The 27,797-nt window shown below is 46.4% G+C and overlaps 1 protein-coding gene across 1 annotated transcript in view; it reads right to left on the bottom strand.

The window, feature by feature from the left end:
* Positions 1 to 27,797, bottom strand: part of EXOC4 (exocyst complex component 4) — a 362,041-nt gene that overhangs the window by 329,340 nt on the left and 4,904 nt on the right. The window contains exon 2 of the mRNA XM_036400734.2: positions 3,221 to 3,410. Within this exon, the coding sequence (XP_036256627.1) occupies positions 3,221 to 3,410 (190 nt within the window). The remainder of the gene's footprint in view (positions 1 to 3,220; positions 3,411 to 27,797) is intronic.

Here is a 27,797-nt window from a genome sequence, read left to right on the forward strand (position 1 = left end):
ACCATACCCTAAAGTGTGAGCACTCAAAATGCAGAAAGATTCAGGGGCACAGAGTTCATGGGCATTCACACAACACAGCTGAGCTTGGAAATAGCATCAAAATTCATATTCTGTGAGCAAAAAGCAAGATGATGAATCACCCAGACTATTCAGGAGGTGGCTGAAGGCCAAGATAGCAAAACATGAAAAGATGAGATGGAAAGGTGTGAGCTCAGCAGCCCTGGAGACTTCAAAAACCTGAGAGCAACATGCCCAGACAATAAATGAACAGGGGCACTGCAGAGCTTTGTGCTTCACATCCACCTCTCAGTTTGACTTTTAACAACTTCTGTTCTCAGGGAGATCCTGCTGAAAGTGCTGCCAGTAAGACACAGCTTGGGACAATGGTGGGACTGGAAGGTCCTGCAGTGACAGAGTCACTGCTATTCAGGCCTGGCTTACAATTAGAGTCATGCCAAGATGTGGGGCTGAAAGCTTAAAAATCATCATTCAACCCCTGCCATGGCAGGGACACCTCCCACTGTCCCAGGCTGCTCCAGCCCCAGTGTCCAGCCTGGCCTTGGACACTGCAGGGATGCAGGGGCAGCCCCAGCTGCTCTGGCAATTCCAGCCCAGCCAGGAATTCCTCATTGCCAAGATCCCATCCATGTCACTATGATATTTCCTGAAAAATCCCTTTGCCAGGATTTTTCTCCTGAGAAGCTGAGAAGCCTCAGAGGAAAAGAAAAACAATGGTTATCTGCTGCTGTGGAATGCAACAGGTGCATCTGGGATTGGCCCAGCTTGGTTGTTTTTAATTAATGGCCAATCACAGTCAGCTGGCTCAAACTCTCTGGTCAGTCACAAGATTTTATTATAATTCCATTCCTCTTCTTTCCTTTCAAGCCTTTTGATGAAATCATTTCTTCCATTCTTTTAATATAGTTTTAATAGATCATTTTCTTTTAATATAATATAATTTCATTAAATAATAAATCAGCCTTTGAAACATGGAGTCAAGATTCTCATCTCTTCCCTCATCCTGGGACCCCTGCAAACACCACCACACATCCCTGGCTGCCCTCTGGCAGTGGGAGCCATTCCCTGGGTGCTGTCCCTGCAGGCCTTGGCCCCAGTCCCTCTGCAGCTCTCCTGGAGCCCCTTCAGGCCTGCAATGTGCTGGAAGCTCTCCCTGGAGCCTTCCCTTCTCCAGGTGAGCACCCCCAGCTCTCCCAGCCTGGCTCCAGAGCAGAGGGGCTCCAGCCCTGCAGCAGCTCTGGGGCCTCCTCTGGACCTGTTCAACAGGGTTGGACACAATACTCCAGGTGGGAATTTAGGAGGAATTTAGTGGTAACAGATGTTTCTCAACTCAATTTTCATTCCATTGAAAATGATGCTGAGAAGCTGGAAAAACAGAGGGAGAAACAAAAGCATAAAACAGGACATTGGAGCTTCCATCACTGGTGGTTATTGGTAGCAAAACCACTACTAAAACAGCAGCCAGGAAAAATGGAGATTTGCAGCTGGAGCACAGCCTGTGGAGCTCACACATGTTGGGTTATGGCCTTTTCTGACCCACAGATGGGGCAGCTGAGAGGTGCTTTAAAAACTTTTATTCCATTTTCAGTCTCATGTGAAGGGTGTGACAATACAGATGTTATAATTGACACCATCACAATCAGAAGCCAATTGTTTCTTCATTACAAGACATTATAGGTGTTTCTTGGTCTGTCAGCTTTAGCCACACCATGCTGTAAATGCCTTAAAGCAATCATCTAAAATTACCCCTGGTGGGTCCCACTGCAATGCATCTTTCACAGTTCTGTTTCTCCAAAGTATCCAGTCTTATTTGCAAAGCCACCCGTTGGAACTTATTTCCAGTTCCATTTCTCTCTCAGCAATGTCTGTCCCATTCCAGGGCATTTCTAACTCAGCATTTCTCATCTCAACGTTTGCATGCAGATGTGAGCTCTCTGTCAGGCTTTGAGAATTCTCTACAAATCCACTTCCCACATTTCCCCCTCTCTCGAAGGGAAAAAACTTCTTTGATGGTTTTGGTCATCAATTGTTGTGTACAGTGAAACACATACAGCACTATCACTAATATTGTCACTATAGCAATCTGTCTTAGGTTGAAAGATGTGGCTGAGGTTGTATTCAATTGCCATCTGTCAGAGGTGGGGCAGTTCTCTCTGTTCATGGGGCAGTTTTTTCTTGATCTCTCCCACAGCCAATCCTCCCTCCAGGAGATCTCTGCTGTCCATGGCCACTGAGTGTCCCTGCAGGGCTGATCCAATTCCATCATCCCATGGGGAGATGCTGCGCCCAGGGGAGGAGCCAAGCATTCCTACCTGGATCCAATCTGAGGTGCTGGGACAGCACAGCAGCCTTTGCCCAGTGCATTGCCAGAGGAGCAGCTTCTGCTGCCCTGCATTGCCAGAGGGAGCCCAGGCCCATCTCCAGCAGCCCTGGAGCTGCAGAGGAAAACTCCCCCCTTGTGCAGGATCCCTGCTCCAGCAGAGCCACAGCTGGCACTGCAGGAGGGCTGAGCCCCCATGGGATGGGGCTGTGCCACCCCCTGACACACAAGGGGCAGGGACTGCTCTCACTCTGGCAGTGGGTTGGTTTCTTTATTTGTACCGTTGCATTTGTATTTTTCATTTTCCTAGTAAAGAACTGTTATTCCTATTCCCATATCTTTTCCTAGTAAAGAACTATTCCCATTCCCATATATTTCCCTAATAAAGAACTGTTATTCCTATTCCCAGATCTTTTCCTAGTAAAGAACTATTCCCATTCCCATATATTTCCCTAATAAAGATCTGTTATTCCTATTCCCAGATCTTTTCCTAGTAAAGAACTATTCCCATATATTTCCCTAATAAAGAACTGTTATTCCTATTCCCAGATCTTTTCCTAGTAAAGAACTATTCCCATATATTTCCCTAATAAAGAACTGTTATTCCTATTCCCAGATCTTTTCCTAGTAAAGAACTATTCCCATTCCCATATATTTCCTTAATGAAGAACCGTTATTCCTATTCCCATATCTTTGCCTGAGAGCCCCTTCATTTCAAAATTAGAACAATTCAGATGCAGGGGTTTTATTTACATTTTCCATTTCTGGGAAGGCTCCTGCCTTCCTCAGCAGACACCTGGCTTTCCAAACCAAGACACAACGTATATCAACTCCCCAAATCCATATCCCACATGCCAAAGAGAGGAGCCTGAGGGCTGGCACCTGCTTGATCTTGTTGCGGGAGTTGGTGATGCGCTCGGTGATGCTCTGGTAGGTGCGGATGGCCGTGGTCAGCTCCGTGTAGTGCTGCACGATCAGCTCGTCCAGGTCGCGGTCGCACTTCTCGTACGCCTCCTCCAGCCGCCCCTTCTCGTTCTCCCTGTCCTCCACGTCATCGCTGGTGGATAAAGTCCTGAGGGCACCAAGATGGCAAAAGTTATTTGGAGTTTATATGCACTGTGAGAAAATAAAACCCATCAAAGCTGTGGTTTGTTACTCTGCCAGTTTTCAAACCCTTCATATTATCATCGTCGCCGCTTGTAATGAAGGGATGGTGTCACAGGCATATTTTCTGAAAAATCCTTTTCTCCTGAGAAGCTGGGAAGCTTCAGCTTCTTCATGTTTTGCTGCTTTGGAATGTGATTTGGAGAATTCTTTACCCAGCATGTGAAATTGTTTTTGCTTGATGACCAATGACAGCCACCTGTGTGGAGGCTGTGAGCAGTCACAAGATTTTGTTATCATTCCATTCCTTTCTTTTCTAGCCTTCTGATGAAATCCTTTCTTTTATTCTTTAGTGTAGTTTTAGTATATAATTTTCTTTTAATATAATATATATTGTAAAATAATAAATCAGCCTTCTGAAACATGGAGTCAAGATTCTCATCTCTTCCCTTGTCCTGGGACCCCTGTGAACACCACCATAGGATGGGACCATTTTGGGGCTGAAAACAATTTATTGCTCACATAAACATCAGTCTGAGAGGCTTTGAGATTTTAAAGGAGCGAGCAGTCGGCCATAGATCAAGAGTAGTCATAAATTTCTTTGTTACAAGGCAATAGAGAACTTTCTAAACCAATAGACAATTGCTACAGGCTTTATTTTGCTTTTCTAACCTATCACCTACACTTACTTCTGTACTGCAGATACTTTTGTCCAATAGGCTTCTGTCTCACATGCACAAATATAATTCTATTATAATTTCTAAACTCTCAGCTTATTCTATACAACCACACCCCTAAACTTTTCACTATTTTATCAATATAGTTTCTCCCTTATTTAAGGCATATTCTTACTTACAACTATAGAAACATAAGTTTATTATTTTTCTGCTTAATATCTGTGCCTTGTATTTCTACCTCAATCCAAGCTTCTCCCAAGGCTGCAAATCAAACCCTTCCATGTCTGTGGAAGTTTCTATTTTTCTGATTCCCACACCTTCAGAGCTTTTCTTTTCCCTTTTCAGGGAAAGTTCTCTGTTGATTATCACATTACCAGACAGTCATTAATACAGGCACAATGTAACATCTGAAATAATTCTTGATTTATTATTTATGAAGAGCTATAAGGAAAAAATCCTAACTTTAGTCTTGGGAACCAGTACAACTTGTGCAATGTTGCAGTTCCTGTAACTTATCTGCCAAAGGTAAGGGATGTCACAGGGACACAGAGAAATCCATCACAAATCTATCCAGGTCTTCCATCAGTCAGTTTTCAAACATGTATCAATACAACAAGAAAAGGCCCCATGACCCTATTTCCCCCCTTCAATTATTTTAACCTCTAACATCATGTAGTGAGATTATTTTTATTGAAATCAATTAAGTTGGAGATTGCAACAAAACTGCTGAAAACTCTGTGAAACTGGACATAACTCAAAACTTCCTGATGTCACTCCAATCTTCTATTCATGAATCAATGCAATCTTCTCCTTCTCCCTTTGAGAGGATAAAAATCCCAGAAAGAGCAGCCAAGAACCTTTTCCTGATATCCAACCTCAGCCTCCCCTGACACAGCCCCAGGTACCTCTAAAGCATCTGCAGATAATTGAAATGAAGTCCCTCAGGACCTGTCCCTGTCACAGAGAGCAGAGATCAGAGCTGCCCCTCCTGAAGAAGCTGCAGCCCCCCATGAGCGTCCCCTCAAAGCAGCTGCTTCCAAAGCATAAAACTCACTGCATTTCATGTTCCATGCTGCATGGTAGCTACAGAAACAGGAATCCTTTCTCATGCTACTACATTAATATTCTACTCCCAAGTCTTTTAATTTTGTCTTAAATCAGCTTTTCACAAAACAAAATTAAATTACATTTTAGCCAAAGCTCTTTAAAAAGGCTCTGAGAAGTAGGAACACTAGACAAGGTTGCTCAGGGCCCATAAAATAGTAATTTTAGTGAAAGGCTCCCTGCCCATGACCATCTTGAAGTCCCTTCCAATCCAAACCATTCCAAGACTAAAATGAAAATCACGTGCAAGGCTGGCATAAAGTCATCCTCTGTTAAGAGCTCCTGCAGATAAATCCATTTTCTTTGTCAAGAACTGCTTATTTCTGCTGGAACAATGTTCTTCAGCATGGCTACACTGGACACAAGGAATATCCAGCTCAGGAATTGCCATTTTGTTTGAGTTTGGAGCTGCCTGTCCCAGCAGTTAATGAAAACATCCATCCTCAGTGACCTGCAGCACAGAGCACAGGAGATCCTGCACAGAGACACACAAGGGAGCAGCAGAACCAAACTGGCCCAGAGCACAGACTAGGAAAGTTGGTAGCTTTAATCAAACCAAATTCAATTTCCCAATTCTGGATTTGCCACAGAATCCATCTGCAGTGCCAGCAGTTGGTTACAAAAGCTGAAGATCTCTCTCCAAAGCTAAGACCACACTGATGTCAGAGGATGCCATGAGGATTCCACTGCTCCAGCAAATTCCATCCAACCCAGGCTTCCTAACAAATCCCAGCCATATTTTTAAAGCAGATTTATATTGTGTTGCCCAGTCTTTTTATCCTTGCATTTGAATTTAGCTTGTCCTGTCTATAGGAAAAATCCATTTTGCTGAAAACATCTGCCCAGCAAAGCAGAGCTGCTTGGGAAGCCTGAGAGGTCCCAGCAGTTCCTATCTCAGAAACCCCACAAGTGGCAGAAGGACAAGGCCAGGACAGCTGGAGATCAGAGACATTGGAGATCCCACCAGATGATTCCTACTGAGATCATAAATGAGCATGCACAGTTCTGGTCTCCTCTCCCCCTTGAAAGGGCAACTAAACCAAGATGAACCAAAGTTTCAGGCTCAGTCAATTGTCACATTCCAGGATTTCCAGCTGCCTCTGGTGGATGCAGAATAAACAGCTCTATTGGGAACATCCTGCTTTTAATTCTTATTACTCTTTCTTTTAGTTACTATTAATTAATTTATCTTTATACACTTTTAAAATTTTAAACCTACTTTACCTTTCTTCTAATCCTATCTCACAACAAAAAATAAGTACATTAGTAATTAACCAACACCAAACCCAACACACTAATTAGTACATTAACCAAGAAATCTAAAAAGTAATGAAATCTCAAATTAACAAACCAAAACCACTACACTTAATTACCTAGGTTGGGAATATACTGTGGGAACAACCACCACTAAAAATACCACACTCACATTCTGACCAAAAATCTTGTATTTATTTACAGTCCTTTAATCTGTTCTGGTTCAAAACATCACAGAATTATTAAGGTTGGAAAAGACCTCTAAGATCATGGAGCCCAACCATTAACCCAGCAATGCCAAGGTCATCACTAAATAATGTTCCCAGGCACCACATCCTACACCAAAAAGGATAAAAAATTCCACACAACAACAAATTTCCCCCAACAGGCTTTTTCTTAGCTCTCCACTCACTTGAATTTGCCTTAAACACCTGTAGATTATTTCCTTACAGACAGGGTAAGAGTTTAAACCAAAACCCAAGACCCAAATGGAAAAAAGTAACAGAGATTTTTTTTCCCTTCATTTTACTGAAAAAAACAGTGAGTTTTAGAAATGTGAGGGTTTGGGTTTAAGATTTGGTTATTTCCACTGGTAATGAGTCTGGATTAATCACTTGGAATTTGAAACTCTGTATACCTGAATTTCCCATCTAAGTCTCATGGTACAGGAGCCATTTCTTTTTCTTGCTCAGTACAAAAAAAAGAAGAGAAAAGCAAGGAATACTTAATATTCTTGAGCTTATCCATGCTCCTGCTAACACTGCAGAAAAGTAAGCCAAGGGCATCTCTGCTTATTTTAGTCCTATTAAAATGTGTTGCAAGGAAGAAGAAAAGTCAACACAGTGTTTGTCAAACAGAAAGGATCCAAATTGTTTGAGAAGGGAACTTTGCAGGAAGAACTTTGAAGGGGGAATCACAAAACAGGACAGGATTATGAAACAATGATAAATATACATCAGCATTTCAGAACTCCCTGAAAAATATTCCACACACAGGACAAACAGAAGGGAAATCAGTTTAGATCCCTAGTAGCAGATGATGAACTCAGTGGGGGTTTCCAGGAGGGATTCCTGAGCACTTCACTTGTTTGTTGTTTTTTTTTTAATTTTGATTTTTTCCAAATGAGAATCCTCCTCCTCCTCTGTAAGATACCTGGAATTTGTACTTGGCAGCTGGATGGCTGCAGATGCCTGTCTCATTAGCAAGAGCTCACCAGGATTACAATAATTCCAACTGGCTCTGAGTCTGCTGAGAGCCATTTTTATGCTACGGTGAAAGAGAAATTCATTGAGCCAAAACTCACAGACTTCTGATTTTTGCATAGTTAAAAATACAAATTACACAAAAGCAAAATGCTTCATTCACTGGAGTCACTCCCACAGATGGGAGACAGGATTGAGGAGATGATCAGACACAATCCTGAAATGTTTTTATCATGGGATGTACAGCACTTTCCTCAGGAGAAAATAAATGAACCTTGTTATTTCCCTGAGGTCACTGAATTTAGACTGGAATTAGATTAATAAAAAAAGTCCTTTGGGACTATTCATTTTAGTAGAAGTTGATCTGTAGGTCACAAGCATTTTTCATCTCCTATTTCCAGCATCCAACCCAATGAGCAGAGGGAGGAGATGGAAAGATTTTTTTCAGGAGTCCTGAAGCCTTGACATTGTGCAAACACCCAAAGCCTTCAACTGCTTCCTCCAACAGCTCACATGAAAGCCAGGAATAGCTCATTTCCAAAGGTAAATACACAGGAAAAAGCACTCACATTTATATATATTTTTATATATATATATGACAGCCATACCACTTCTCCATGAAGCTGCACCTCTCTAAAAACCTGAATGAACTCCAAGCTCTCCAAGAACCTTCCTGCTTCAGCACCTCAGGTGAAGGGACAAAGTGCCACAACCCAGAAGTCTGAATTCACTCTCACCTGTCCTCTTAAAGCAGCTGCACAGACTGTAACCATCAAAAGCTAGAGGGTAATTCACTTTTTAGTGAAGAGAAAGGCAAGATTTTTGATTTATGTACTTATTATAAATGCTCAACTAAGTACTCAGAAGCAGTTGAAAAACCCACTTGTGGTAGTAAAGATTTCCCCTGCACAGACCTCAGAATTTTCCTCTGAGGAGCAAAATGAAATGGTTCTGTCAGTAAAATGCTTGGTTTTGAGAAGGCAGGCTGGGAGAGCTGGGGGTGCTCACCTGGAGAGGAGAAGGCTCCAGGGAGAGCTCAGAACCCCTGGCAGGGCCTGAAGGGGCTCCAGGAGAGCTGCAGAGGGACTGGGGCCAAGACCTGCAGGGACAGCACCCAGGGAATGGCTCCCAGTGCCAGAGGGCAGCCAGGGATGGGATCTTGGCAATGAGGAATTCCTGGCTGGGCTGGGATTGCCAGAGCAGCTGGGGCTGCCCCTGCATCCCTGCAATGTCCAAGGAAGGATTGGAGCACCCTGGGATAGGGGAGGTGGCCCTGGAATGGGATTGAAGGTCCCTTCCCAACCAAACCATTCCAGAATTCTGGGATTTGGGACACTCAGAATCCATCCCAAGGGATTTTTATGGAAAACGGGGAGAGAAAAGAGAGGAGAAGGGAAGGGAGACCCTTCATGGTTTGCTGAGATTCCAAGTGAAGCCCCTGGGTCCATGAATGTCTTGGAGAGGAGATGGATCCAATGTCAGGCTGGGAGAGCTGGGAATGTTCCCCTGGAGAAGGGAAGGATCCAGGGAGAGCTTCCAGCACATTGCAGGCCTGCAGGGGCTCCAGGAGAGCTGCAGAGGGACTGGGGCCAAGGCCTGCAGGGACAGCACCCAGGGAATGGCTCCCAGTGCCAGAGGGCAGCCAGGGATGGGATCTTGGCAATGAGGAATTCCTGGCTGGGCTGGGATTGCCAGAGCAGCTGGGGCTGCCCCTGCATCCCTGCAATGTCCAAGGCCAGGCTGGACAATGGGGCTGGAGCTCCTGGAAGATGTCCCAGCCCACTGAACTGGATGGGCTTTGAGGTCCCTTTCAATCCCAGCTGTTCTGTGTCTCTTGAAGGAAGTCACACCATGTCTCTTTTTTATAAGGTATAAAATTGTGGTGTGTATTTACCACAGAAGTTCAGACAAGAGCTTCAAAAATGCCATGCATTCTACAGGGATAAAAGAATTTTTCTCTACAAACCAATGTAATTTATCTGGTCCCAGCAACATCTAACACCAGCACACTCCATACACTCTGCAGGAAATTATTTCACACTACAGGCAGTGTTGGATAGCTCTTTGTGCTTTTACAAATCAATGCTTTCCATAGATCTGGCCCAGATGTTCATGTGCCCAATGAACAACTACCATCCAGTCTCATCTTCTGTCCAAAATTACTCCCACACTGTGATGAATTAATTTGGGGAGGAAAGGAAGAAAAAGGAACCTCTCCAGCATTCAAACAACACAAGAGAACAACAGGCAGATGCTGTAAAAGGACAGAAAATAAGTTATCATTTCTCCACAAGCTAATACACTTCTATTATTGTTGGGAACTGAGAGAACATGATGTTTACTGAGCTAGTCAGCAGCAAAAGAAAACAAACACCATTGTACCACTCATCATGTGGCACAACAGATAAATCCAGGAGCACAGCAATGCTAGAGGCATGATCAGCTGCAGAACTATGAAACCACTCACCTCCCTCTGCAAAAATGCTATTTTCCAGCCTCAAAAGCATCCCAGCCTCAAAACAAGATTTAACATTGTCAATCCCACCAGAAAACACACATCACACACAGGTTAATCTTTATTCTGTGTATCACTCCTGCTCCCACAAATGTGGGCAGCTTATCTGCACCAAGCTCCTACAAAAAGAGCTTTGATGTGGATGAAATGCACACCAGATTTGTCTGCTCAGTCACCAGACCAAGAAGCTCAGCACAAAGTGGGAACAACCACAGGAAATTGTATGAAGTTTAGTAAGTCCAAGTGCCCAGTGCTGCACTTTGGCCACAACAACCCCTGCAGTGCCACAGGCTGGGGATGGTGTGGCTGGGGCAGTGCCAGGCACAAAGGGACCTGGTGGGCAGCAGGACAGGAGCCCTGGTGTGCCCTGGTGGCCAAGGAGCCAGTGGCACCTGGCAGTGTCAGCAGTGAGGGGCAGCACGGCAGGGAGGTCACTGTGCCCTGGCAGTGTCAGCAGTGAGGGGCAGCACAGCAGGGAGGTCACTGTGCCCTGGCAGTGTCAGGAGTGAGGGGCAGCACAGCAGGGAGGTCACTGTGCCCTGGCAGTGTCAGCAGTGAGGGGCAGCACAGCAGGGAGGTCACTGTGCCCTGCCCTGGGCACGGGGAGGGCTCAGCTCCAGGGCTGTGCCCAGCTCTGGCCCCTCAGCCTGGGAAGGGCCTGGGGACACTGAGCGGGGCCAGAGGGGCAGCGAGGCTGGAGAGGGGCTGGGAACACAAACCCTGAGAGGAGCCCCTGAGGGAGCTGGGGGTGCTCAGCCTGCAGCAAAGGAGACTCAGGGCTGCCCCCATCGCTCTCTGCAGCTCCTGAAAGGTGCCTGTGCTCAGCTGCCCTTGGGCTCTTTCTCCAGCAGCACTGACACAGCCAGAGCACACAGCCTTGAGCTGTGCCAAGGGAAATTCAGGCTGGAGAGCAGGAAAATGTCATTATAGTGCAAGAGCTCTATTGTCTTTACATTGCAAGGGTTCCATATTGCCAGAGCTTTGTACCTCCTTGATGGTTCTTGTAGGCAGCTCCTCTAGCACTGACTCTTCCTCTCCTCACAGCAGCCAACTGACTCCAGTTCCCACCAATCCACTCTTTTATAACACTGCTCTTATTGGCTACAGCTGTGGCCTGTTAACATCAGACCTGCTCCTGATCTTTAGTAATTGGTTCAGCTGCAACTCTTTAGGGGGTAAGAATACATTCTGTACCACCTTCATTTACCCATGCTGTATCCCCTACAGGAAAAAGCTTTTCCAGCAAGGGGGATAAAGTTCTGCAATGGCTGCCCGGGGAGGTGGTGCAGTCCCCAGCCCTGGGTGTGTTTGACAGCCTGGATGTGGCACTGGGTGCCAGGGCTGGGCTGGACTCCATGGCCTTGAAGGTCTCTCCCAACCCAGGGATTCTGGGAATTCTGTGAAATTCTGTGATTCTGGTCATTCTGTGCAATGCTTTTCCTGGCACCATGGCAGGTCCCACAGGCAGTCACAGGCCCAGAGAGCTCAGCTGGTGTTGCCAAACCACAAAGCTTCCAGAGGATGGAGTGTTTTGTTCACATACATGTCCACAGCAAATGTGGAAAAAAACAGGTTCCTAAACAAATCTGGAGTCTCCTCCACCTCTGTTTGCAAGTCTATGTCCTGTTTGATGGGGGAGATTCAGTTTTAACACACAGCACCCTGTGGATGTACCTCAGACTGAAGCAGCTCTATTGTCATGGAAAGGTTTGGGTGGGAAGGGACCTTAAAGCCCATCCAGTGCCACCCCTGCCATGGCAGGGACACCTCCCACTGTCCCAGGCTGCTCCAGCCCCAGTGTCCAGCCTGGCCCTGGACATTGCAGGGATGCAGGGGCAGCCCCAGCTGCTCTGGCAATTCCAGCCCATCCCCTCCCCACCCTCCCAGCCAAGAATTTCTTCTTTAAACCTCATCTAAATCCAACCTCCTCCACCTTAAAGCCATTCTCCTTTGTCCCATTTTCCCCTCTCTTTTATTCTACAAGGGTCAACAACAAAAATAGCTCAGGTAGAGACAAATCCATGAATTTTCAAGCTCCAAATGCCCACAATCCATCTCCATTTAGGTTTGGAAGGTGCTGAATACCTTTGGAGCATGCACAACTCAGTGTTGTGAACCTGAATTTGCAGTGCCATCCACACCCCCCCTACTGCATCTCATCCCCTGTCACTTCATTCCCTTCACAGGAGTATTTTTTGCCACCAAATCCTGCATTTGCTGCCCCCCACCCCCTTGTATTTTGCACTGTGGCAAAAAATTCAGCTACAACCTTTAAGATGATCCATTTACAGGCATCAACTTCACAATTACACTTTGAACAGCAATCAGATTTGAGATTCAGCAAGAATTTCTCTTTACACTGAGGACTCATTTTCCCCTACACAGTTTATATTATATTTTTTCTCTGTTTTCTAGTGCAGATGAGCAATTCCTTTTGCCAGCCTGCTGTCAGCTTCCTACCTGCCCAATCAAACACCAAGAAAATTAGATTATGTCAATTTTTAAGAGAAAACTGTTAACATTAATGAATAATAAATGTTTCATTTCTGTAAATTTGCTTTTCCTGTTGCCTCCAGCCAGGCTGGGTGGATAACTGCCTGCCTATTTTACCTGCCCTAGGGCCAGCCCTGTTAAGTGTGATTACTGCTAAGCTATGGATGGCAAACTGAGGCTTAATTATCCATTTCCTGACTAGAAAATTTGTTTCTCAGGAAGAACATTGCAGTAACAGTATGTGGGCATTATGCTTCTGCAGATTCTTTTTTATGAAGCAAAATTGAAGGAACAGATAATGCAAATAACAAGGTTTAGGAAATTAATGCTCAGTTAGGACCAGATAATTCTTACAGGAAAAGAGGGTTGAAGACCCTGCTGGTTTTGTCCACAACTGTGGGTGTTCAGTGTCTTTGTGTCCCTATAAAAGCCTTTTTTCTTCTGCTCCCCAACATCTGAGCAGGCTTATGTAAATATTTGTGGTTAAAGGCAGAAAAGAGTATTACAGGATGCACAGGTGCAGCTTGGAAATCCAGGAATAATCCTCTTTTCCTTCTGGATCAGGTTTCTTTGAGCGTGCAATTCACTTTTCTTCACTCACACTCGCTCATTGAAATGAAAATACTCATTAAAGACAGTGGGAAACACCACCAAAAAAAAAAAAAGGCAAGGGGATCAAATTTAAATAGTTCTCATCTGATCAGGGAAAAGAACATTTTAGTGAAGTGCAATTGAACTGAGTGCTGAATCAGTGGGGGGGAATCAAACAAAGCTCCAGTTTTCACAGGAATCCACAGTAAACTTGCCACCACCTGTTCCAGGTGCTCTGTGCTGTATCACACACCTTGTTGAGGCTCCCAGTTCCTCACTTTAAAACACCTTTGAAGCTCCAAACACACAGTTTGTGGTACCAACTGCTCAAAGCAGCATGGCTGAAAGCTTGTCCTGCTCAAAGCTCCAGCTGCTTTCATGTGTGGCCAAGGCAGGACTCACTGATGTACTGACCTGTTCCTCCAGCAAAAACACCAAAAATCTGTTTAACAGCAGCAGCCCTGGGCAAAATCCAGAATTTCTGGGATACACAAGATCTGTTCCTCCCAAAGAAATTGGGTGAGATTTTCACTGTTTTATGGTTTGGGTGAGAGTTAAAGGATAATTCTTTTACTGCTCACTGAGAAATCTGCAGGAAATGAATGCTGGGGAGGTACCACACAAAAGTATTGTAAAACTCTGCTGAATATGTTTCACAATTTATCACATTAAGGCTGGAAAAGATCCATAAATTCATCAAGTCAAACTGTTTCTCCAGCACTGCCAAGGCCACCATGGACCCACATCCCCAAGTGCCACATCCACAGGGTTATTTAATTAATTCCTGGAGGGATTTAATGTCCTCCTGGACACCCCTTCACAGAAAGAATTGTTCCTGTTATCAAAATCTAAACCTGCCCTGGCCCAGCCTGAGGCCGTTCCCTCTGCTCCTGTCCCTGTTCCCGGCTGTGCCCTCCTGGCAGGGACTTGTGCAGAGCCACCAGGGCCCCCTGAGCCTCCTTTGCTCCAGGCTCAGCCCCTGCCCAGCTCCCTCAGCCCCTCCTGGTTCTCCAGACCCTTCCCAGCTCCCTCAACCACTCCTGGTTCTCCAGACCCTTCCCAGCTCCCTCAGCCCCTCCTGGCTCTCCAGACCCTTCCCAGCTCCCTCAGCCCCTCCTGGCTCTCCAGACCCTTCCCAGCTCCATTCTGGATCTGCTCCAGCCCCTCAATGCCCTTCTTATCACAAAGGGCTCAAAATTGCCCTCAGGATTTGAGATGGGACCTCAGCAGTGCCCAGCACAGGGGGATTCATGTTATATGTATAACATAAATATCATACATACACCAGTCCTTATAATAGAATATACAGTACAGCATTAAAACTATCAAAATCACCCCTCAGGAAACAAAATTAAGGGGATTATTTTGTCTTGTTATTCTCCATGTTACACCACACCAAAAGACCTGAAATACAAACCAGAGTACAACAAGGTACAGAAAAGTATAGCCTTAGCCAAAAGACAATTGTGAACAACAAAGGATTTGTGGAGTTAAACAAAGGAAGCAGTTGCTAGAAGCAACAAATAATAATTTCAGCAGAGCATTGTGGATGTCTAGAAAGCTCAGTCTCCTCTCTGCGGGAAACAGCTGCAATGTGCCAAGGAAACTTCAGTATTAAAAAGTAGGAGGAAAAAAAAAGCAGAGTAAAAAGAAACCTAACAGAATGCAGTTACTCCCAATGCTCATGGCCATGGCCAAACAGCAATTCCAGCATTTGCTTTTTCATTTGGGTTCGAGCCCTTGTGATCGCTGGAGCATTTGTGGTGCTCCGACAGCCGAGGCCGAGCACAGCCACGGGAGAGAGCAGCACCGAGCCCGAGGGTTCCGCCAGGCGGGAACGCCGAGAGCCGGGGAACGGCGCCGGGGAAGGGAGGAGAGGTCAGCGTGTGAGGGGCGGCGGGAACAAGGTACCCGAAAAGGGAGGAGAGGTCAGCGTGTGAGGAGGGGAACAAGGTACCCGAGAAGGAAGGAGAGGTCAGCGTGTGAGGAGGGGAACAAGGTAGCCGAGAAGGGAGGAGAGGTCAGCGTGTGAGGGGAACAAGGTACCCGAGATGAGAGGAGAGGTCAGCGTGTGAGGGGAACAAGGTACCTGAGAAGGGAGGAGAGGTCAGCATGTGAGGAGGGGAACAAGGTATGTGAGAAGGAAGGAGAGGTCAGCGTGTGAGGGGGAAACAAGGTACCTGAGAAGGGAAGAGAGGTCAGTGTGTGAGGGGGGGAACAAAACATTGAGCAGGGTGAAGAAGGTCAGCGTGGAAGGGGGGAACAAAACACCCGAGAAGGTGTGAGGGGAGGAACAAGGTACCCGAGAAGGGAGGAGAGGCCAGCGTGTGAGGGAGAGGAATAAAACAGCTGAGAAGGAAGGAGAAGTCAGCCTGTGAGGGGGGAACAAAACACCTGAGGAGAGAGGAGAGGTCAGGATGTGAGGGGAGGAACAAGGTACCTGAGAAAGGAGGAGAGGTCAGCCTGTGAGGGAGGGGAACAAAATAACCAAGAAGGGAGGAGAGGTCAGCCTGTGAGGAATAAATACCCAAGAAGGAAGGAGAGGTCAGTGTGTGAGGAACAAAATACCCGAGAATGGAGGTCAGCGTGGGAGGGGGGAACAAGGTACCTGAGATGAGAGGAGAGGTCATAGTGTGAGGGGAGGAACAAGGTACCTGAGAAAGGAGAGGTCAGCCTGTAAGGGGAGGAACAAGGTAACTGAGAAGGAAGGTCAGTGTGTGAGCAACAAAATACCCGAGAAGGGAGGAGAGATCAGCGAGTATGGGGGGAACAAGGTAGCTGAGAAGGGAGGAGAGGTCAGCCTGTGAGGGGGGGAACAAAGCACCTGAGAAGGGAGGAGAGATCAGTGTGCGAGGAACAAAATACCGATGAAAAGAGGAGAGGTCAGCATATGAGGGGGAAGAACAAGGTACCTGAGAAGGGAGGAGAACAAGGTACCCCAGAAAGAAGGAGAGGTCAGCGTGTGAGGAGGGGAACAAAACACTGAGAAGGGAGGAGAGGTCAGTGTGCAAGGGCAACAAGATACTCAAGAATGGAGGACAGGTCAGCGTGTGAGGGGGGGAACAAAATATCCAAGAAGAGAAGGAGAGGTCAGCGTGTAAGAAACAAGGTACCCAAGAAGGGAGGAGAGGTCAGTGTGCGAGGAACAAGGTACCCAAAAAGGGAGATCAGTGTGTGTAGGGAGGAACAAAATAACCGAGAAGGGAGGTCAGCGTGTGAGGGGAGGAACAAGGTACCCAAGAAGAGAGGAGAGGTCAGCGTGTGAGGGGGAACGAGGTACCCGAGATGAGAGGAGAGGTCAGTGTGTGAGGGGGAACGAGGTACCCAAGATGAGAGGAGAGGTCAGCGTGTGAGGGGGAACGAGGTACCCGAGATGAGAGGCATCATCTCCCACATTCACTGCCCAGCACACGCTGCCGCGAGCCAGAGCTCCTCAGGCACTGTCAAGCTGAAAATGATCCCAGGAATTGCTGCAGTGAGGGAGTTTGAAGTGCAAGTTGTTGGGAGGATGGAGTGTTGACTTCCCAGAGGTGTGGAAGATGCGTTTAAGTGCTCTGCAAGCAATAACCCGTGACAAATGCACTCATTTGTTACTGCCTTCCCCCTCAAAGCTGGAAACACAACATCACGCAGTGGCTTTGACACTGAGCATTTCAAGGACTGGGCCTTGCCGTGAAAATGTCAAGCAACACCTGAGATCAAAGAAACATTTTGAACATGTTTACCTTGTCACTATTTAAGGCCCTGTGTTAATCAGAATAAAATGCATAAGTGAGGAAACAGTAAGATCTGCTCCTTTCTGAAATTCAGGGGTTTATTCAAACTTCCCCCTGCTTCCAACCTTCTTTTTATGGGTGTAAAAAAAAGAGCCTGTCCAGAGCAGTTCAGCACAAATTCTTCCTCCTGACTGCCCTTACACCCCACAAGACATCACAAGCAGCTCCATTTCAAGAGATCACATCGAAATTGTTTTATAAAGCTCCCTGGGACAAGAACAACTCTACTTCAACCCACTGTGTCTCCACTGAGCTACAAATTTCCACAGGTTCATTAAACTAAATGGACTGATTTCAGTTTTATAATTGAAAACTGTTGTCTTAAAGACAAGTCCCAAATGGGGTGATCTACAGCTTGCAGCACTATTTAACCTCAAAGTGTATAATCTGATAATTCATGTTTTGAAACCTCTCCAGAGGCTCATGGAAACCACTGTAAAAGTTGGGTCCTTATAAAACAAAGCCAGACAGAAGGAAAAAAAATAAGACTCCAAAAGGTATTTAACAATTTAACTTGGCAGCAACATATTGAATGTTTTCTCATTATTTTCATAGGTTAATGGATTGTTCCTGTGAAATTCTGGATTTGTGGAAATGAATTAAAGCATTCAGGAAAGATATTTCTTCTCAGAGACCATGAGGTGCTGGAAAGCAGGTAATCAAAAGTTGTAGAGTCCAAGTCAATGGGCATGGGGAATGTATTCTAAAAACTGATTGAACAATTATAAATAATAAATCTAAAAAGAAGTGAAATCCTGAGGCCAGCACCTTCCACCCTCACCAAGGGGAACAGCCTGCAGGGAACTCCCTCTCTCTTGAGCAAAGAAATAACTCACTACAAGAACAGCAGCACCAAGTCTGTTCACAATCCTGTTAAGCACCCAGAGCAAACAGAGCATTTTAAAACATTTTCCTCCTCTACTTACATTCCATTAATCTTTCATGCTGTTTACACAGTTGGTTAGAGCATTTTCAACAGAAGCTGGTGATCTTTTTATCATTGAGGACTTGCAGATGGGTACAGGAGAAATGCAGCAAAAAGGCTGAGCAGCCTCCAGCCATCTAAATAAACACTAGCAGGGAATTCTTTATTTTGCTAAATTAATCAACCTTTAATCAAATTTCCTCACCCCAATGCAAACAATGCCAGGGGAGTGAGTGATCAGCTGGTTTCTGAAACAAAGACTGGACTGCAGTGGCTTCAACAGAATTCCCCTCCTTCAGATGGCTCCAACAGCAGCACAGGAAGAGTTTCAATCCCCCACACAGGAAAAGCCCAGGGACACCAAGCAGCTGCACATTTCCAGGCAGGAACAGGGATGGAGGCTGCAGACAGCCCCAGGAGATGCCACTTACACCTCCAGGCACAAACAGAGGGACTCAGCTGCCACTCCACTGGGTGAGACCCTGTCCAGGACACCACAGGGACCAGCTCTTCTTTTGGCACTTAATTTTAGATCCAAAAATTAAATCAGCCATTCCATGTATTACCACATTCCCAGGAGAAAGGCAAAGCCCTGAGGATCATCATTTCCAGATCTGCAAGAGCAGAGGCTGGCCAGTGCTGCTCAGACCTGTCCCCTGGATAACTGAAGCATAAAGAGTATTTTGGGAGCCACTCCCCACACTGCACCATGAACCTGTAGTAAACCCCATAGATTTAGGAAAAGCACCATGGAGGATATGAACAATAGGAATGCTGAAACAGCAAAAGAAAATTCCTGTTTTCTTGTCCTCCACCCCTTAACCTACCTCTGTAACCCTATAAGGCAATGTCATGTTAACCCCTTACCCATTGGTCAAGCTTGGATCCTTTCCAACCCTATAAAAGAAGCATACTGTACCCCATTAGGAGAGAAAGAAGAAGAGCAGAGACCCTTCACGGACCTCCCCAAATAAAGCCATCTTCGTGGAACAGCCTGCGCCTTCTCCTTCTCCTCTCTCTCCGTCTGCTGCAGCCTCAAGCCCAGGGCACCACTACCTAGCAAGCAGAGCTGAAATCCTGAGAGCTTGCAATCACTATAGAGCTGATAATCACCATGCTTGCTAGATGGTAGCCCTGCGGTCTTGGCATGAGCGAGCGAGCTTCGGGCACCCGGTCCCTACCCAGGGACTGAGCTCCTGAGCCCTAGTGCTCTGCATTATGATAAGGCCAAATAAGAGGCTTTATTAAAGTGGCAGCCCAACGACTTCGGATTCGGACCCCCCCCCAGAGGCGATATCCGTCGGTTGAGCAACGAAGCCCCCCTGGGGTTTTCTGTGATTGCCTGTTCGGGAAGCCGCTCCTTCTGTGAAGGGACTTTTCGTTTTAGAAAATCCTTTCCCCAGGAGGGTCAGTTCGACACTCAAAACTTACATCTGAACGACAGAAAGTTCCGAGGAGAACTGACGCAGCAGACCCCTTCCACAGATCTTGGACCCCAGGAATTGTAAGTATTAGCCAATATTGCGCGCATAACTTTGGGGCTCTAAAACTTTTTTTTCGGGTTTTTTTTTTTTTTTTTTTTTCACGTTTTTTCTGCTGGAAGGGCTAACCATTAACATGGGTAAAATTTTTAGTACTTTAAAACTAAGTAAAACCGAGAGAGAGATATATTCAACTATTTTAGAAATCTTATCTGCTAACAACTTCTCCTTTTCTAAAGGCAAGCTCTCAAAAACTAATCTTAAAAAATTTGTAACTTGGATTATTTCGCAATACCCTGATACTGATAAGAAAGCAGTCATTGAAAATTCGTTTTGGGATATGATCGGGAACACAATATATATCTCCCAAACAAACCAGGATTTCTCTGTAACTAACTATTTGCCTTTATTCCATATAATAACTAAAACCGTTGAAAGATTTAACAGAGAAAAAATCTTGCAGGGCTTAACAGATACTTCCTCTTCAAATAGTAAGATTGATAAGGACTCAGAGGAATGTCACTTGCATATCTCACACCACCCCTTCGGTCCTAAAGTCCCTCTCGCCTCCGTTACTCCTAAAGCAGAGGTTACGCTGCCCACCACAGTTCCCCCCCCCACATCCTCCACCCTTGCGGGACCTGCGCTGCCCAACTCCGCGAATCCTCTCTTATCTGTAACTCCACACATCCCCCCTACCCCTGGCTCGGCTTCCTCCTTGCTTCCGGTCCCGGGGGTCCCTTTTCCTGCCTCTGCCGCCCCCTCCACCCCTGCGTCGGCTCTTCCCCCCGCTGCTGGGTACCCCCCCACCCCTGCGCTGATGTCCCCCACCATCCCTCCCGCCGCCGCGCCCGCCGCCCCCGCTCCCCCCGCCCCAGCTCCGACCGGCCCGGCCCCTCCCGCGGGCTCCCCGAGCCACACCCTCACCGCTCCCGAGGCCTTGTCCATCCCCGCCCCCTCCCCCTGCTCCCTGCCTGCCACAGCAGGGACACCTCACACAAGCACAGTCCCAGACACCCCCCACGGTGCTGTCCCCCCCACCCGGTCCTGTGCGTGCTGTGCTGCCATCCCAGCTCCAGTGGCACCTCCCCCCAGCCAGGTCATGCCATGTCTCCCCCCCCAGCCATTGAAACCTTTGAAAAACGCTTCTAAACGAAAAAAGCGCAAGTCACGGATAGCAACCCTCCCTCAGTCCTCCTCAGAGGACCAGAGCTCTTGCAGTGAATCTGATTCTGATACGATCCACACGGATCCATGGGCTCTTATTAAAGCAGAAGCGACAAAGGCTGGAGACTGGGAGCTGGCACAGAAGATTAATGCTTTCCCAGTAGAATATAAGCAAGGACGGAATGGTGGTGAGTCCGCTATAAAGACGTGGAAAGCTAACTCCAATAAGGAACTAGTGCAATTAAGAAATATAGCCAAAGAACATGGGCGAAGCTCACATATTTTTAGAAATTTCTTAGAAGCCATGTTCTCAGCACATGTCTTACTTCCCCACGATGTAAAAAATATTTCACACTGCCTCCTGTCCCCAGCAGAATATTTGTTATGGGACAGACATTGGAAAAGACATTTAAAAACGCTATCAGATTCATATTCTGCGGATGCTAATAAGACGAATTTTACAGTAGCCCAACTAGCTGGTGAAGGTGACTTACAGAAACCAGCAGACCAATTGGAAACCTTGAATAAAGAGGCACTGCAGGACATCGCTCTTGCAGCAAAAACCTCTTTACTTCTCGTGCATGATGAGTCAATGCCAACAATGCATTTTTCTGCTATTAAACAAGGGACAGATGAAAGTTTTATCAAATTTGTGGACAGACTTAGAGATGCTTTGGAGAAACAGATCGAGAGCACAGAGGCAAAGAAGGAACTCTTATGTAAACTTGCCTTGTGTAACTCTAATGAAAAATGCAAAGCCATTTTGAGGTCTCTACCCAAGGATACAGACCCCACCATAGAGCAAATGCTGGAATGCTGTACACGTCACACGTCCACGGAAAATACAGTGGCCCAAGCAGTTGCTAAAGGTATTGCTGAAGGAGTTTCTGGTGCATATGCAGTAATAGCTTCTAAAGACCAACCTAAATGCTATCACTGTGGAGATCTTGGACATTATATAAAGGACTGCCCAGAGAGATCACACCCCCGATACCACCGTAACAATTACCAAAGACCCCAGAATCAGCAGCGCTACCAGCAGCATTCGGGAAACTTCTTGCGCCGCCCGGTCGAGCCCCGGGCGCTGACAACAAATCAAAGGCCACCCAGACCCAACCCCGCACCAGCCCAGGATGTTCCGGACCACAAGAAGAGGATCCAACCCACGGGGCAACCCAGATGGGAACCTGCCGTCAACTGGTAACTGCTTTGTCCATTGACTTTAATAATGAGAATGTTCACCGTGTTCCCACAGGCAAATATGGGCCAAAAGGTGGTCCTTCGCATATTTTAATTATAGGTGACTCTCTTAATAGCCCAAAGGAGATCTTCGTTGTTCCAGAAGTGCTGACAGTGCAGCCAGGACAAGAGATTCTCGTCCAGGTATGCTGCATAGACTCACCATTTTTTCTTTCAAAGGGAACTCCAATAGCACAAGCCTTTTTACTCCCAAAGGATCACAGGGAACAGATTCCTCTCAACCCTACAGCTATGTGGGCACAAGTTGTGGGACCATCCAAGCCTACCATCGAGTGCGGCCTCACCTGCAAAGGCGAGAAGACCCACCTACCAGGGATGCTGGACACTGGTGCTGATGTGACCATCATTGCCCGCTCAGAATGGCCAGCACACTGGGATCTACAACCTGTTGCAGGCATGATTTCAGGGATTGGTGGAGCCACAGTGTCCATGAGAAGCAAGAACAACATCCTTGTGGAAGGGCCTGAAGGCAAGCTGGCAACCATTCGTCCATTTGTGGTAAGGGCCCCCATCACCCTTTGGGGCAGAGACGTTCTATCCCAGTGGGGAGCTTCTCTACATATTCCCACTCAGGATTTCTAATTGGGGTCACTGAAGTAAGCGCGCTGCCAGAAACACCTCGTCTCACCTGGAAAAGTCACAAGCCACTCTGGATTGAACAGTGGCCCCTCAATAAAGTCAAACTGCGCGCCCTAAACACCCTCGTGGAAGAACAGCTCGCAAAAGGCCACATAGTGGAGTCCAACAGCCCTTGGAACTTTCCAGTCTTCGTTCTACCAAAGCCTGGGACAAACAGGTGGAGGCTTCTCCACGACCTTCGCAGAATCAACGAGGCCATCGAGGACATGGGCCCCCTCCAGCCTGGCCTGCCCTCCCCATCGATGCTGCCTAGAGACTGGATACTTGCTATCATAGACATTAAGGACTGTTTCTTCAGCATTCCTCTGCACCCTGAGGATGCTCCACGGTTTGCTTTTTCCGTTCCCTCTCTTAACAAGGAGGCCCCGCTCAAAAGATATCATTGGCGTTATCTTCCTCAAGGACTAAAAAACAGCCCCACTATTTGCCAGTGGTACGTGGCTCACATCCTGTCTCCCATTCGGAAATCATTCCCCGATGCTATCATCCATCACTACATGGATGACATCCTGGTGTGTGCTTCAGACAAAGCTTACTTGGACAATACAGTTAAAAAGACTATTGAAACCATAGAAAAGGCAGGAATGGAGATTCGTGAGGATAAAATCCAGTACACCAAGCCATGGACTTACCTTGGAGTCCAGATCCGGGAAAGGACCATCGTACCTCAGCAGCTCACCATAAATGACGACCCAAAAACCCTCAGGGACTTACACAGCTTGTGTGGATCCATCAACTGGGTACGTCCACTGCTAGGAATTACAACAGAGGACCTTGCTCCCTTGTTCAACCTTCTTCGCGGACCTAAGGACCTGGACTCTCCCTGCACTCTCACAGAAGAAGCCAGAGGTGCCATCACTAAAGTCCAGGAAGCCCTGTCTTCATGCAAAGCCCATCGCTTCGAGCCCAGTCTGCCTTTCAAGTTCATCATCCTGGGAAAAGCACCTCGATTCCATGGACTGATATTCCAATGGGACTCACAGCTTCGAGACCCTTTGTTGATACTGGAATGGATCTTTACAAATAGCCAGCCCACAAAGACACTTACCACCTACCAGGAGGTCATAGCACATTTAATAAAAAAGGCAAGGACTCGCCTTCGATCTCTTTCAGGTTGTGAGTTCGAATGCATATACTTACCAATAACTCTTACAGACTTTGAGGATTTGATCCAGACCAATGAAAGCCTCCAGTTTGCCCTGGATAGCTACACGGGCCAAATTTCAGTTAAGATCCCAAAACACAAACTTTTTAACCCTGATGTAACCTTCCATTTGATTCCAAAACAAATCCAAAGTAGAAAACCTCTCAAGGCTCTAACCCTCTTTACAGATGGCTCAGGGTCTTCCCACAAGTCGGTGGTTACATGGAGAGACCCCCAAACACAAGATTGGCACTCTGACATACAAATAGTGGAGGGATCTCCACAGATCGCAGAATTAGCAGCCATTGTCAGAGCCTTTGAAAAGTTTGAAAATGAGCCTTTCAATCTGGTTACAGATTCAGCTTATGTCGCTGGGATAGCGATGAGAGCAGAACATGCTCTTCTCAAAGAGGTCTCTAATCCAAAGTTGTACCAACTGCTCTCTAAATTAATATACCTAATCTCCCACAGAAAGCAACCTTACCATATAATGCATGTGAGGTCACACACAGACCTCCCAGGTTTTGTCGCAGAAGGCAACAGAAAAGCGGATGCATTAGCAATGGCAGCAGAAACTGCTAATGTTCCTAACATCTTTGCCCAGGCAAAGTTGTCACACGCGTTTTTTCATCAAAATATACCTGCCCTTATGAGAATGTTTAAGCTCTCAAAGGATCAGGCAAAGGCTATCGTGGCTACATGTCCGAACTGTCAGAACTATCAGATACCATCTATGGGGACAGGAGTCAATCCCCGAGGTCTGAATAGCTGCCAGCTGTGGCAGACAGATGTAACTCACTTCGCACCTTTTGGAAGATCAAAATACGTGCATGTATCGGTCGACACGTTTTCAGGAGCAGTATTTGCATCATCACATGCAGGAGAAAATACCATGCACACAATAAAACACTTTCTCCTCGCTTTTGCCGCCCTGGGTGTACCAAAAGAGATTAAAACAGATAATGGACCAGCCTACACTTCCCGCAAGTTAAAGGAGTTCTTCAGTGAATGGGGAATAGCACACAAGACCGGCATACCTGTAAACCCCACAGGACAATCCATCGTGGAAAGGACACATCAAACCCTCAAAAGAGTCCTTGATCAACAGAACAGAGACATGAGAATCACATCTCCAGTGGAAAGACTTTGCAAGGCTCTCTACGTCATCAACTTCCTGAACTGTACAGCATCAGAGCCTGACCCACCAATACTTCGCCACTTTGCAAATACCACCCAAGCAAAGCTCACTGAGAAACCACCTGTGCTCGTGAAGGACCCTGAAACACACCAAATTTCTGGGCCTCACCAGTTGATTACCTGGGGTAGAGGATATGCGTGCGTGCTACTACCATCCGGTCCGAGGTGGTACCCCGGAAAAAACATAAAGCCATACCTAGGCACTGAGAACACTACTCCTGCAAACGGGGACAAGAACGCTCCTGAGGCAAACACAAGACCACCTCAAAACCAAACCAGCTCTGCCTGGAGACGAAGACGTCGCCGAATACCCACAAACACAAGAACAGACCACCCCATTACAAGACAGCAGACAAAACTGAAAAGCTAAACAACAGTCTGCTGCATCAGACCATAGATAGCCTTAACACAAAAGTGTTCTCTGAACTATATGTTGTTACACTGGTTTTTTTTTTGTATTTAAAGAAAGAAAAAAGAAAAAAAAAAAGAAACACCGTTATTCCCCCTCCCTAATCTTTTAAAACCCCTTAACCCTCTACCCACTCCTCCTCCCATAGTGTAGCTTAGAAATTAAAAGAAAAAGGGGGGGAGGAGGGGAACAAGAAAAGAACAAGGCAGAAAACCCTCTCATCATAAAGATAACAAATTCTGCTTATATTCCCTATCAGAAGCCCTATTCCTGCCCAAAGATGAAAAATATCTCCGTTGCTGCTGTCCTCATTGCTGCCTGGATGTTCTTCACCGTACCGTGTGCCTTCGGCTGGATTAGCCCACAGCCTAGCCATAATGTTTGGGTAACCTTAGCAAAAACATTAAAACAGGACAACATGTGCTTGTCCATGGGAAGCATTGATAACCCACTTTCCACATGTCTAGTAGGAATTCCCTTTGTAGCAGATGACTGGCCTGTCTATAACTCAGAGATTCTCCGCACCACAGGTAAGAGACCCAATGTGGTTGATACTTGGGACGAGTGGACAAAAATTCTGCCAGATGCTCGAGAGGAACCCCAAGAATTAGATCTGTTGGGGTCCTCCAAGGCCACATACTGCGTCAAATTTTACTTTAGACGTCCAAAAAACAATTGGCCAGAAATTGACCAGAACAAAAACACATATCGAAAAGAGATATCACCAATTAACAAAGCCTATAACTCTCACGATTGGTGCAATTACACGGCTCGTGTGATTTCTGTGTCCTCTCTCCATCCCAAAGTATTACCCAAGGGAATGTTTCTCATCTGTGGTGACAGAGTATGGGCTGGGATCCCCTCCCGACTCCAGGGAGGTCCCTGTACCCTTGGAAAACTTTCTACCCTTACACCAAACATCACCCTGTTACATAATTGGAAAAAAGAAAGCGAATCAAAACGACAAAAAAGGTCCTATACTGAATTTGATGAAAATTGTGATCCTAAATTATACGATTGGAACAAACCAAAAAAGATTGCTGTCTCCCTGTTCTTACCCTGGGTAGCTGCAGCTAAAGCCCTCGGTGAAATCAATCACCTTGGGTGCTGGCTCAGTAAACAAGCTAACGCTACATCTGCAGCCTTGAGTGATCTCTTAAAGGAAGAAGAAACCACAAGACAGGCTTCGCTCCAAAATCGAGCAGCAATCGACTTCCTGCTGCTTGCCCATGGACACGGCTGTGAAGACTTCGAAGGGATGTGCTGCTTCAACCTCTCTTCACGCTCGGAATCCATCCATGCGAACATCCAGAAACTGAAAGATCTCGTGAAGGACTTGAAAGTAGAAAGAATCCCAGACTGGGTCAATGAACTTTTTGGGCAATGGGGATTAACAGGATGGGCTGCATCCTTGATTAAGGGAATGTTGTTGATTCTCCTTGTAGTTGTTATTGTGTTAGCTATGTTCTCATGCCTTGTTCACTGTTTCAAAAGAACTATAACGAACGCCTTTTTTGTAAAAACAGAAAGTGGAGTTGTAGTAAACCCCATAGATTTAGGAAAAGCACCATGGAGGATATGAACAATAGGAATGCTGAAACAGCAAAAGAAAATTCCTGTTTTCTTGTCCTCCACCCCTTAACCTACCTCTGTAACCCTATAAGGCAATGTCATGTTAACCCCTTACCCATTGGTCAAGCTTGGATCCTTTCCAACCCTATAAAAGAAGCATACTGTACCCCATTAGGAGAGAAAGAAGAAGAGCAGAGACCCTTCACGGACCTCCCCAAATAAAGCCATCTTCGTGGAACAGCCTGCGCCTTCTCCTTCTCCTCTCTCTCCGTCTGCTGCAGCCTCAAGCCCAGGGCACCACTACCTAGCAAGCAGAGCTGAAATCCTGAGAGCTTGCAATCACTATAGAGCTGATAATCACCATGCTTGCTAGATGGTAGCCCTGCGGTCTTGGCATGAGCGAGCGAGCTTCGGGCACCCGGTCCCTACCCAGGGACTGAGCTCCTGAGCCCTAGTGCTCTGCATTATGATAAGGCCAAATAAGAGGCTTTATTATGAACCCATCCTTGGGATCACACCTGCAGCAGGAGGCTGGGGGAATTTCATCATCCACCTGAAGGTTTCAAACCTGCACCACAACCAAGAGCTGTTGAAGGCAACACCTCTGAAAGAGTTAAAAGCACAATCATTTCCTAACAAAAGCCAGTATTTGCACTTCCTAGTTTTGCCAGGGTGGGTTCAACTCCAGCTCTGCACTGGCTAAAGCTAAAATAAGAGCTGAAAAATAAAGTACTTGGAGCTTTTAACTTGCCACAGTCACACCTCCTGTCCTTTTCTATGTGGTTGTGTATTCACATTTACTCATTTTTAAATGCAACCAAGGGTCTGTATCAATCGACAGCCCAACACTTGCAAAATACCTGAACATTTTACACAAGTACCTGGAGATCATTTCAAGGAAATTTATAGTTTACAACCACACTCTGCCATATACAATTTATTTTCAGGG

This window comes from Molothrus ater, chromosome 5 (assembly GCF_012460135.2).
Source record: "Molothrus ater isolate BHLD 08-10-18 breed brown headed cowbird chromosome 5, BPBGC_Mater_1.1, whole genome shotgun sequence".
In the NCBI taxonomy this organism is placed as follows: Eukaryota; Metazoa; Chordata; class Aves; order Passeriformes; family Icteridae; genus Molothrus; species Molothrus ater.